General features: G+C 42.8%; 1 protein-coding gene across 7 annotated transcripts in view; it reads right to left on the reverse strand.

Moving 5' to 3' along the window:
- The window catches only part of TEX55 (testis expressed 55), a 460108-nt gene that overhangs the window by 242986 nt on the left and 203216 nt on the right, over positions 1-13906 (reverse strand). For all 7 annotated transcript variants that reach the window (XM_085621142.1, XM_085621141.1, XM_085621146.1 and 4 more), the window contains one exon: positions 3669-3731. In XM_085621142.1, coding sequence (XP_085477268.1) covers positions 3669-3731 — 63 coding nt within the window. The remainder of the gene's footprint in view (positions 1-3668; positions 3732-13906) is intronic.

Consider the following 13906-nt stretch of genomic DNA (forward strand, 5'->3'; position numbering starts at 1 on the left):
AAAGAAGGAGGAAATGGGATAATGTTAAAAAAATGATGATCAGCAATAGTACCATCTTGTTAAAAGAAGACGATAAGTTCGATTTCATACACTACTATGCCTCTTTATATACAAGGGGCCCTCACTCACTTCTACAGCAACTTATCGAAAGAACAAACTTTCCGACACTCACAGAGTAGCAGAGGGAGGCACTGGATGGTCCCCAGTGGAGAGGAAGAGGTGGTCAGGGGGGCAATTTGGGCATTGAAGGATAATAAAGTGCCATGGCCTGATGGATTTTCTGGAGACTTAATAAGACCTACACTACCAAGTTGACCTCCAAATTGGTGGACCTATTTACTTACTGAGCCTTAATATAGAACATCTGGCTTGCCAGAGTAGGAGTTTCCTGGTTATCCGGGGATTCCATTTGGTTTGACAGAATAGAAAACCGTCAAGTATGGCGACGACATTCTCCTCACTTTGCACTCACCTAACAACTCACTTCCTGAGGTGGTCTGATATTTGATGGACTTGGAAGCAGTAGCAGGGTACAAGAAAAACTGAGATAAGTCAGGAATTTTCTATTTTTCTCCGACCCCACACACAGCACAACTGATAGAAATTATATACTCCTTCGCATGAGCAAATGCTTAGGGAATAGAATCCCATCATGGGTGGGGGACAGTAAGAGAGCCAATGTCCTCTCAGTAATAATGGACCTCCAGGAGGATTTAGCTTCACGGTCCCCCTCTTCACATATCATGGTAAGAGAGACCAAATGCTGTGAAAATTAATTTATTACTGAGACTCCAGTGAATATTTCAAGCTTTTGCTGTTCAAACTGAGAATACCTTTCTTGAAAACTTACAAAATCAGGAACAAGGTTCATCTGGATTGGCTTCCCAGCAAGAATTCCTTTGCACGTACTTCAGTGGACTTGATTGAGAAGAGACATGGCACTGCCAGTGCCTTACATTCATTATGCCACAGCACAATTGCGGTCTAAGCCAGTGTTGGGTAAAATAGGGGTACATATGGATCACAATATTGTGGGCTGCAAGATGATTGCAGACCTGTTTCATGGAGACAGGATATAATCTTGTGTGCAATGTAGGGTTTAATTTCAGTAAAATGCAAGGGAGGGACTTCTTTATGTTCAATTAAGACACTGGGTCCTCAGCCGAATGGTTAACCAAGCCACCAGAGACAGTACACCCTTTGGGTTCATGATAAAAGGGTGGGTGCTCAATGTGCATTATCCCATTTTTACGCAGAGCTTCCTGAAGCCTTCTCCCATTTCTCGTAGCCACCCATCTCGAAATGGATATTCTTGGGCAAACAGATTTCTCAGTTACCGTGGAAATTATTGAGGAGGGATATATATGGAAAATCCACATGTGCCAAGTGCAGGGAGAGACATTATAAACTTCTCTATGGCTGGTTTTACATGCCAGCTTCTCTTCATTGCAAATGCACTAATGGTAGCAACAAATGTTTGAGGCGGCGTGGGGGACAAGCAGATGCCCAACTTGTTTGGTAAGGGTGGCCCAAGATGATGAAGTTCTGGGTGAAAGTAGCAAAAGCCCTACAAGTTTTTTGGGATTCTCCATTTTACTAGATCCAGGGGTCTTGGCATTACGTTTGAGACTGACAGAATACAAGGGTCTACCTAAACATGAATGGTGTGTCATCGTGCAGTGCCTGGGAGCAGAGAAAAGAGCCCTTGCATCTAATTAGAAAAAAAGGCTCAATGGCACCATAGATTATGGTTGAAACTGGTGCTTGAATGCCTGACATGTAGCCTGGAGGGGAGTTATATGATGAGTGAGGACATGTGGAACCATTGCTTGATGGACCCTACAAGATAGACAGTGAACTCGTTAAACTGTTCGTGGAAAGGAGGAACGGTGGGCTTGTGGGGTACTCAAGGTTTGCAAAGATAGGTGACGATATGGGGCTTGACTGTGTCTCGATTTAATGAAGGAGCTAAGGGCTGACTATGTTGGTGGTGGGGTGTGTTGGGGCAGGGATTACAGGTGCTCAACGAGACACCGTATTATGTTATAGCAATGATATCCAGAAATGACACCAGCATATATAAACGTTTCCAAAAATGTAATGAACTGACTTTTGAATAAAAATAACTTAAATATAAGTTTAATTTAATTTTGTTATCAGTTTTTCATAATGAATAAAGCACGAGATAGAAGGTCAGGGCACTCAAGGCCTGCACCAGTAAGTGTTAAGATTTCAAAGTTTGGGCAGAAATGGTAGTGCAAAGAGCTGAGAATGTGACCTTCCTAGTTCCCACAAATGTGGATGACCAAAAACACAAGGTACAGCATAGCTCAGCACCTACCCAAAAGTCAATGTGCGATAACAAAAAAGTACAGTACAACATCCAGAACAATAGTCAGACTACTGTTCTGGATGTTGTACTGTACTATTTTGTTATCGCACATTGACTTTTGGGAAGGTGCTGAGCTATTCTGTACCTTGAGTTTTTCGTAATGAGTCAGCTATGAAAGTCTGGTGCTTATGGCTAGAGATACCGGACTCTTTCTCTGGTACGTGATTGAAAGAGTCAGATTCAAGGTCCACTGACATGGAGATGTCACTCTGGAAAGAAATTCTGAGAGAGTCAATTTCCACTATCAGAATCTAGTAAAAGGTTAGGTGTGGAAGTCAGTGTCAAATCTGTGTTACCTTTGATGGTAAGGATGTTTCAGGGATTAAAGAGGGATTGTGGATATTAAAAACCATGATATTTGCACAACAGAACACCTGGTCATCTGAGAACAGAATACAGAGCGTACTCAACTGAGGCAACCTATCCCAGGGGCTGTAGGGGTTAAACATAGGCGCTGGACCGCTGCAAGACACTTCCAGTTTCACTGAGTGAGCTAAAACACTACAACTAGTGGGATAGGCCACGGCAGCCGCGGCGTGTGCAGGTAAGAGCGGTGGGGCCGGGTTGGGGGGATTCGACAGATGACCATGATGGAAAATAAAATAAATAAATAATTTCCCCTCGTGGTCGTCTGTCGAAATCCCCCCCTTCCCCACTCCGGCACACCGCCCCACCGCTCTGCTCTTACCTTCACGGGCCGTGGCTGGGCCAGGGGCAGTGGCATAGGAAGGGGGGTGCGGTGGGTGGGGGCCGCCCCGGGTGTCATCTCTGAGGGGATGACAAAATGGCAAAAATATGTGTTTTAAACACATACTTTTGCCATATTGTCATTTTGCGCACCGGGTAGCACCTGACCTTACTACGCCACTGGCCAGGGGAACATGCGTAGCACAAGTAGGCGCATCAGGACTTACTGCGTGCGCCTTTCAAATATTTACTGGTATCAGCTACATGGTGGTGCAACTCCAATATGTTGGGAATGAGGGGGGAGAAATGTAAGAGGAAATGTTTCAAGCTCTGGCCATCTAGGGCAGTGTAACCATCACCTGACAACAGCACTGAGGACCAGCTAGCTTAAGATAAAATATTATGCTTGGGTATTGTGCCAAGTGCAATATTGGATCAGTGTCTCACACACGCCCTTATACTAAGATGCTTCCGTTTGAAGACATGCCCACTGCAGATGCTACCAATCCTTCAATTTCAAATCTGCTTCATTGGTTAGAACAGTAAACCTAATCTCTATAACGCATTTTATCTGATGAACTGTACTCACCTCATCAGGCTCAGGCAGTGGAGGCAAATCTTCTAAGCTGTACGGAAATATAAACTCCTCACTCTGCAACAAGAAAGACGAACAAAGAAAGGATGAGCAGCCTGCCACAAACCAGGGTCCAATAAACTTTCAATCCTTATCCTCAATATCAGACACTGGATTACTGGACTCTACTGGGATCATATGTCATAGGGAATGAAGCTGAGGGAACGATGGCCACAAAGTACTGGTGTGAATATGGCTTTTGCTTTTCCATACTGGGATAACACAGTGCATGGATACATCGATTTACAAGTGCACATTTTAGTCTGGTGACTTCTTTACACTTGCAAATCAAACCATTTCCGAGCGCACGGTGAGCTTACTTGCACAAATGGCTTCATGAAATCAGCCCACTGGCTTCCAATTGAAGTTGACGCAGCCTCACAAAAGCCTGCCTAGCGTACAACGTTTTCCAACTGGCAATCTCCATATGCCCGGCATTTAATCGTAAGGAAGGAGAAGACAGAGAGACAGAAATCACCCTATAAGTCTGTCAATTGTTTCTGATGTCAGAACACGCTTATAATAAGAAAAGCATGTCACTAGTCACCAGGAATAATGTTTTATAAATGCCGACAGGGCGCCTGGTGTTGCTGGGCCAGCCCTGGCATGGCGGCATACTCTAACACTCCATGGCTGCTCTGACACTACCAACAAAGAACAGCGGAGCAAGTGCGGCAGAAATGCGGGCACAGAAAGGCCTGCTGGCAGTAGGAAACAGGCTAACACCAGTCCGCACCCCTCCCTCGCCCAGCTCATAAACATTAGACAGGGTGCACACAAGGCCAGGAGTGCAGGTCAAGGCCTGGAACCAGAGCAGACACTGCCCGTTACCAGTGGTCGAAGTGGGCAGGATCGGAGGGGCACTATGTGGCCCGACTTTTCTAATTTAATGAAAACAGTTCCCTGACTTTCTGTGAAAGGAAAATCGTACTGGGACAGTTAATCCCGAGAACTAAAATGCTTCGTCTGCAGTGTAAGGCAGGGAGCCTCCTGTGCTGTGAAACCGAGGGAGGGGCAGACAGCTAAACAAGCCTTCTTGCCAGGGTGCCTGCCTGCCTGAAAGAAATGTAGATGTGCACAACGGGTCAATCTGCAAATGTAAAGGATGCCTGGAAGCAGGTACTGGCTTTAATCATTCGAATCACTGGACTCTTCCTGATGACACAGATTCATTCTTTTTGAGTGGTATTGAAAACGCGTTACAGCTGAGCTGTGAAGTGTTTGCTTTTTAAAGGGGTATAACACGGGCCCCTGGGCCCAAGGGGCCTGCGTTAGGTTTCTAACTATTCTCCACTGCTCCAACCAGGATTCAATTCCGTGGCTCTCTGGTTACAGACACGGACACAGACCTCTTACCTAATAGAGGCTTTATAAAGTATGATAGTGCAATTCCCACCGATTACCTTAACTTGCATTTATTCTATTTAGACTGGATTTTATTTATATGTACATACCTGAAGGTGAAAGACCAAAAAAAGTGACAGAATATTTAGTATTTTAGCCACGCCTTTGGACCCGCCCCCCTTGTTCACAGCATCACAGTTCCCTTGCTTTTTTTAATGCACTTCAACTGCTGCCGTTACACGTCACTCACCTGACCCTATCTGCCTGCTGGGATCCGACAGCAGAGCAGGCAGGGCAGGAGCAGCATGGGGCACATTACTCATGCTGCTGCAAAGCACGTAGTCTAAAGTACAATTAATGACTGGGCCTCTTTAATGTATTACAATTCTCCATATGATCTGGCCCAGTTAAAGTTGCGGCACAAAACATTAGACACTTGTCAGCTGTAACACACATGGGGTAATTTGCCCCACCTAGCACAGAATGCACAAGAGAAATATTCAGCAAATAAAAAGTGTGTGTAAACCCACGACTTAAACAAGCACTGACAAAGCTAATCGCTATGGCCGTTCACATAGCTACAGTACCTCAAGAACTTTACTATAAGTCCCTCTCAAGTCAGTTGCTCCTGCTTAACAAGTCTGCCACAAAGCTGCAATAACTTACATTGGGCCAGATGTACAGACTTTAGGAATACCGATTGCCTAATTGCAATTAATTCCGAATCGCAATTAGGAAATTGGTATTCCTAATGTATGACTTTTTCTTCCAAATAGCGATTCCTTGTAGGTCGCAAATCAACATACCTCATGAATATTAATGAGGTAGGCCACAATTTGCGACCTATTAGGAATCACAGCCATCACAGGGATTGTGGCCTGCTGAGGGCAAGCAGACCACAACTTTAGTGAATGTTTTTTTTATTAAATCTATTTTTTTAAATGCAGTCTGTTTTCCTTAAAGCAAAACTGAATGTGTTTAAAAAGAAAAAAATGAAACTTTGAAGTTTCATTTTTTAAGAGTAGGCAGTGGTCCCTGAGACCACTGCCTACTCTTATAAAATACTTTTTCAACATTCTAAAAGAGGAAGGGGTTCCAAGGGGGGCCCTTTCAAATTGTGAAAAGGTTACCACCACTTTTAAAATGGTGGTAAAGTATTACTGTTTTGCAGGTGAAAACTTGGTCGCAAAATAGTAATACATATCATACCGAAAATACCCCCTTCCAAGTTCCGAATCGCAAATGGAAATTCGATTCGGTAACAAGTTACAGATTCGCATTTTGCATTAGGTACATCAGAAAAAACATTTTTCAGGTTGCAAACAGCCTGATTCTGCTAATCAGGCAATCAGAAAAATGCTTTATGCATCTAGCCCATTGCTACTAAATGTCCCACTTGACTAAGATGCAACTGCTTCAAATGTCCTTTACAAAGTTGAGGGTTTGTGGCTTCAACATAAAAATGTACATATCCACTTTTGCTTCTCTAAAAAATTGTGCCTGATTCCAATAGGATAAGTAAATATGCCAACGCTGGTATATGTTGATGAATTAACATTGTAACTTGTGATAAAAGCAGCACTTGCATATATAGGTGCTAGAAATCACTGGTTAAGTCAAGCTCCTTCTACAATATGATTGATATGTCAGATACAAATGGTTGAAATGTTAATCACAAACCGGGGGCAGGGTGAAGGATGTGGCTTAAACCTAAAAATCTGTATATACAGTCTAGCTACTCTAAGGACTTGTGCTCATTAGAAGTAGGATAAATAAATATACCAAAGCTGGGTTATAGTGAAAAAATAACATTGTAATTTACAATGCATTTCTTGAGAGTTATGAAAAATAGTTGATGTAACTCTACTATACATAGGGACTATCAGTCATTGGAAAGTGCAAGTGTCTAACAATTTCTATTTTTTGCTATTTTCTAGGTGTATGTGCACATGTGCAGGGGCAAAATGCAGTCACTCAAAGAAAAAACATCCAATGTCTGGAGTGGGCTGGTCTATTGATCTATAGCTTTTGCTGGGGCGGGAGGGAGTATATTTTGAGTGACATTTCAACAGACCAATGGTGAAAGAGTGTTGATTAGGAGACCCTATATATGTATTTTTTTGAATGATGACCTTTGAAAAATGTGAGGCTGACAAGACAGCTAAAGCTGTGTTTATGCCAGACCTAACAAGAACAAACCTTATTTCTTCTCTGTCTGTGCCTTGAGAATCTGTAACTAACTTCACATAAGTCTTCAAGCTGTATCTTCTCTCATTATATTCCAGAACGAGCTGAAGACATTCCTTTTCAAACATCTCACTGGTCACCAATCCTTGTTTATGATAAGCCCATATGTGTTGTGAATACTGACCTCTTAGATATATGTGAACTTTACATGCCACAACCACACACATTCCCTTCTCTCCCCAGAATCACATAAGCAGCTCACTCAAACATATTCTCCTTGGTACTCTTTAATGCTTAATGGTTTTATCACCAGCATTTCAATTCAAAGGAATTGTTCCTTCCAGTCAGCCCTGCCTCAAACCTCTTACATCTCCTCTGCTCCCCAACCTCCCTCCTACTCACCTTGAGGTTCTCCCTCCAATAATTGTACTGTTTTGTCCTTTACCCACCCACATTTATGCTTGAAGAATCTTTCACCATACCCTCCCACCTCTCCTCACATTCTTGAGCACCTACTCTCTCATCACCTCCATCCTCAGGTAATGCATTATGCAATCCTGTCAGAGTCCTCTCTTACCTCTCCACCTTCATCCACAGCACACTAGGTTTCTTCAGGTTGAGTACTGAGATTGGCGATGGAAGTTGTGTCTTGGAAATCACGTATATAGAGCTCTTTAATTGGTGATGGTGAAAACATTGTTTAAAAAAAATGGAAGCATATTCCAGCTTAAAGAATTGATATTTAGGAGGCTTGTATTAAGGATCCTGTTACAGACATAATGTGGAATAGGAAACATGTTAAACGGAAAATAACAAGGAAAATATTACACTACATCACCATCTAAAGACAAGTGCAGAACTTGCCCCTTGGCTCACAGAAAAGATAAGGAAGCTAAAAACAGAACTTGGTGAACTACAATGTAGATGAAGGAACATCGAATGCCATACTCATCAGCATCCTCCTCCTATGCCATAACAGAAGACACAAAATGTCAACTGCAATCAAAAACAGAAAACAACTCCATGCCTCAACATATATTGCTAATACACAACATTCCTCAAAAGAACGACAGAGGATCCTATCAGAACATGGAAATCCAGAATGCACCAAAGCTGACATGTCACATGCACTAACCCTTCCTCAATGAGCTGGAAACCAAAACAAAGAAAAAATAAGTCTATCTCAAGAATAAAATAACCAATATCCCACATATAAAGGAAATGAATAATAGAGAGACACTAACTGTCTTCGACCTGCTGGTTAACACAACACTTTTCTGATACCAAGTCTAGTGAACAGGTCAAGGTAAGCAAGATAACTACATCTTAAACAGACCCCGCCCCAGAGAAAATCTCCCAAGATAGCCTCTCTACTACATGTACTGGGTCTGTGGAAATAGACATAACAAATAGCTTCCCAGATACAAGAAGTTTCCCTTCAAATTCAAGACCTCCTTCATCAGAACACTCATCAAAAAAGGAACATCAATCCATCTAACCCAGCCAACTACAGGACGATCTCTAATTGCTATCTCCTAGCAAAAACAAAATGATGAAGAAAGCTGTCTTCAACTTTGTTAAAGAGAATATATACTCCTAATATATACTCCTGAATCAGCATGTTGGGTTCCACCCAGGAAAATAATCTACCTTGATATCCATTTAGAATGACCTGAAATTAACAGTGAAGAATGGGGTGGAAGCACTACTACTCCTGGACGTGTTGACATAGTCCACCATCAGACACTACTTCTAAGACAAAAAACAAATTACTTATGAGGAACAAGGCTGGGATCTCTTACTAAGTCAAAGAAAAGCAAAGCAAGGTATTGATACCAATGTTTACATCATCTCATCACTTCTCATACTGTGCACCGTACAAGGCTCAATCATCTCTCCACTCCTGTTCACCTTCTTACCATACCTGATCAGCTCATTCAACCTAATATCCTAGAGCTATGCAGATGAAACACAGATTATTCTAAAACTGGAAACCCTAAGGAACCAGACTTGCCTAGACTTGATGAATGCTTCTGCACCACTGAGTAATGGATGGTGATCAATCAACTTTCATTCAATTCCTCCAAAAGAGAGATCATGACCAGTGGACTAATTACCAACCTACAACTTGGGGCAATTGCAAAATGTTTCTTTTTCTCAATGTTTTATTGCTGTACTTTTACTTGTGCAAATAGAAATACATATACACAAGCATTAGAGAAACCAATAGGTTTCACCTATGCAAGAGCTATTGGCTTTTCCAATATGTTTTATCCATGTTATGCACCAACGTAGCTGTGGTTCAGCATTGCTAAATGTTAGTGGGGTAAAGGAGAGTGGAGTGGAGTGTAGTAAAGTGGTGTGTTATGGAGTGGATTAGAGAGTCATGAAGTGGCGCAGAATACAGTTGAATGGCGTGGAGTGGAGTGAAGTGTCATGGAGCGGTGTAGAGTGTTGTGGAGTGTTGTAGAGGGAGTAGAATGTTGTAGAATGACACGGCATAGAGTGGGGTTGAGTTGAGTGGTGTGGATAAGAGTGTCAGAGTTGAGTAGAGTGTCGTAGAGTGGAGTGGCATAGAGTGTTGTGGAGTGGTGTAGAACAGAGTGGAGGGGTGTAGAGGATGTTCCACGCCACTGCATGCTACACCACTCTACACCATTGCGCTCTACGTCACTGCACTCTATGACACTCTGCTCGGCACCACTTTACACTGCAGCACTCTACTCTGCACCATTCTACTCTGCACAACTGTACTCTGTTCCATTGCCCTCTATGCTAATGCACTCTATGACACTGCACTATACAACACTCTACTCTGCAAGACTGCACTCTATGCCATGCTCTCTACTGTGCACCACTCAAGTCTATGCCACTCTAATGCACTCTATGCCACTACAGTCTACAACACACTACTGTATGCCACTCTAATCTATTCTGCACCACTGCACTCCACGCTACTGCACTATACACCACTCTACTCTGCGCCAATGCTGTCTACACCACTACACTCAAAACCAATGCTCTCTATACCACTGCACTCTAAGCCATTCTGCTCTACACCACTGTACGTTAAGCCACTTCACTCTCGACCACTCTACGACACACCACTCTATAACACTTCACTCTGTGACGCTCTACTCCATTAAATTCTACTTCACTCTATGCCACTCCACTCTACAACACTCTACTCCACTCTATGCACTCTACGATACTACTGCACTACACTATGATGCTCTAGGCAACTCCCTCTATTCCACTCCATGTCACTTTACTCCACTCTATTCTATGAAACACTACTCCACTCTCCTCCACTACTCTAATCCACTCTGTATCAGTTCACTAACCTACTCCTGCAGTGGCATTGAGTGCACTGAGGTAGAGAATAGTAAAGTAGAGTAGAGTGCAGTGGTGCAAAGTAGTTGGCATAGAGTACATTGGTTTTGAGTAAAGTAGTGTAGAGTTCATTGGAGTAGATTGCAGTGGTGTAGAGTGATGCAGAGTAGAGAGGAGTGGTGTAGAGTTGAGTGGTGCAGATTAGAGTGCAGGGGCATAGAGTGCAGTGGCGTGGAGTAGCACAGAGAAGAGAGGCGAAGAACTCAGTGGCATAGAGCACAGTGGAGTAGATTGTATTGTTTCAGAGTAGAGTGAGGTCTTGTAGACTGGAGTGGCGCAAGAGTAGTGGCGTAGAGTGTGTTGAAGTAGAGTGCAGTGTTTCAGAGCACAGTGGCTTAGATTAGGGTGGTGTAGAGTGGAGTCATGCAGAGTCTAGTTGAGTCGCCTAGACTGGAGTGATGCAGAGTGCAGTGGTGCACAGTAAAGTAGGGTAGAGTGCACTGACATAGAGTAGAGTGGTCTAGAGTATGGTGTCATAGAGTGCAGTGGCGCACAGTAGATTAGAGTGGAGTAGAGCGGATTAGCATAGTTGCGTAGAGTGTAATAACATAGAGTGCATTGGCGTGGAATGCATTGGAATCGTGTGCAGTAGAGTGATGCAGAATAGAGTTAGGGGGTATAGAATGCAGTGGAATAGAGTGCAATATTGTAGAATAGAGTGGCGCAAATTAGAGTGGCAAAGAGTTCAATAGCAAAAAGCATAACATTGAAGATTAGAGTGTTCTAGAGTGCAGTAGTGTATGGTATAGTAGTGTAGAGTAGAGTGGTGCAGAGTAGAGTGGTGCAGTGTAAAGTGGTGCTGAGTTGAGTGGCATAGAGTGCAGTGACATAGAGCGCAATGGTGTATAGTGTTGTAGCGTGCTGTGGCGTGGAGTGCAGTGGCATTGAATGCACTGAGGTACAGAAGAGTAAAGTAAAGTAGAGTGCAGTGGTGCAGAGTAGTTGGCATAGAGTGCATTGCTTTTGAGTAAAGTGGTCTAGAGTGCATTGGAGTAGATCACAGTGTTGTAAAGTGGTGTAGAGTATAGTAAAGTTGTACATGTCACAAAGCAGGGGGCAGGAGAAATCCCTGCTTTAGTCCAGAGCAAGGAAGGGTTTGTTGCTTCAACCACTGCTATTGCTAAACATACAAATCTGAATTAACAAACAAACAGTAGGAGTATTGGCTTGATTACTCATTTAAGTAGCATAATCCATAAATGTGCTTAGTCATTCGAATAAACAAAGTAGAAATGTAATATGCAGGATCCTAACATATTTTTTACAAAAACCTGCCTCTAATGTTATGATTCTTCTCCCTATAAATTGTCCTTTAACCTGGATACATGTCTCCCTGGTGACTTTTAGCTATGTTTCAGAGCATACCATGGCTCTGACACCACTGCTCTAAATATCAGGGAATATGAATTCAACTAATGTGAATGGGGCCACCCATCTCTGCGACCTGGTAGTACTGGTTCTCTCAGCCGCCTTCGACACCATCTACACTAGTTGCTCATCAAAAGACTGTCCATTTCAGCCCACATCAGTGGAATTGCGTTGACATGGTTAAGTTTCTTTGGGTCACACCATTTCCACCAAGTCAAACTGAGTTCATTCATCTCCAGAATAGCCATCCTCCAATGTAGCATTTCCAGTACTCTTGCTTGTCACCAGCGCTATTCAATCTCTACAGTGCCACTTTGCTGTCATCGCAATTGGGTTACCATATTTATTAGGAAAAATTAGCGTTGCATCTCAAGCTTGATGATTTACCTGGCAACCTCCACAACTTGTCTCACTGCCTTTTTTGGGTGCACATCTGTAGCCAGAATGATACAGCTAAAATTCTGCTCCTGAACACTGATTTGTCTATTTCTTCCCTTTATCTTAGCTTGAGGAATTGGACTCTCCTCCAATCCACATTGCTAAGGCTTGCAACCTGGCACAGATTGCATCCAAAGCCCTTATTTACCTTCCAAACGTAAAGCAGTTTCCAAAACTGCATTCCTTGATCTATATTTGCTAAAAGAGGCTCTGCAATTGCTTCACAGCTCTCTGAAAAGCTCTCTAATTCTCACCATGGTCATGTCCTGCAGGATTACTGCAACACATCTCCTTCTCTAAACTCGCGAGAGTTCTAAACTATGCAGCCTATCCTTTGTTTGATTTAAAACGGCATGTATACATCATAACTGTCCTGAGGTCCCTCTGTAGGCTTCTCATTACTGAAGGCCCCAGGTCCAGCTCTCCCGGTGCTGCTGCATCATTCTTATTCCTTCTTCTAGCTTTTACCCACGTTTTTTAGTGCCTTCTCCTTGCTCCGTCACCTCTTTTTGGAGTGCCTGCTCCTTGCTTTCCCCTCTTTTTCACTGCTCCTACTTGTTTTTCCCCTGTATTTAAGTGCCTTTCTTCTCCTTTACCCTCGTTTTTACCGCTTTCTCCTTGCTTTCCTATCACAACCTGGCTGTTTGAATGAGCCTCCGGGACCTGCAAGCACCTGGATTCCCTGTTGGGTGATCAGCCGCGCTTTACAAATCCATATTGATTGATTGAGAGCTATCTACAAAACTATTTGCCTAGTGTTTAAGGCACCCCTTGTTAATCACAGAAATACCTCACAAAACTGTTACTCTATTATCTACTGACCAGAAAATCCGGTCAGCCAACAGATGTATTTTGACAATCAACTTGACAATATTCAAGAGATTTGGCAGTCAAACATTTATGTGCAATGCTCCTCTGCTTGGAACTCCCTACTATTCTATCAGAGACTTGAGAATAAATATCAAGTTCAGAAAATCCTTACAACTCATGCATTATCCCTGACATTTGGGAAATTCAGACATCTTCAAGAAATTCCTCCTCCCTTGCAACTGGAATTCTTTGCCGTTGGTTTTCAAGACTCTGTTGTAAAGTTTTGTTTTTTGGGAAATATTCGATGGCAGGCATCCTCATCACGCCCACTCTTACCCAAAATACTTGCTTCTTTAGCAGTAAGCTTGAAAGAGAATAATCCTACCACCCACCAGTCTTTATAAATACCAACAGCCCAAATAGCTGTAACACCACTGGAGGGTGCTTAATAGAGTAAAAATTATAAATAAAGTGAATAAAGAAAAGTAATCCTATTTCTCCTCCAGGGGAATCCTCATCAATCATAACCAGTGAATTTTCTCACCAACGTGCAGGATCCCAGAGCATGTTTTAATCTATCTTTACACACTGAGGGACCGATTCACAAAGGGATTTACAACTCGTAAAGTTATGAATGTGGAGTCACCGCACTC

This window comes from Triturus cristatus, chromosome 8 (assembly GCF_964204655.1).
Source record: "Triturus cristatus chromosome 8, aTriCri1.1, whole genome shotgun sequence".
In the NCBI taxonomy this organism is placed as follows: domain Eukaryota; kingdom Metazoa; phylum Chordata; class Amphibia; order Caudata; family Salamandridae; genus Triturus; species Triturus cristatus.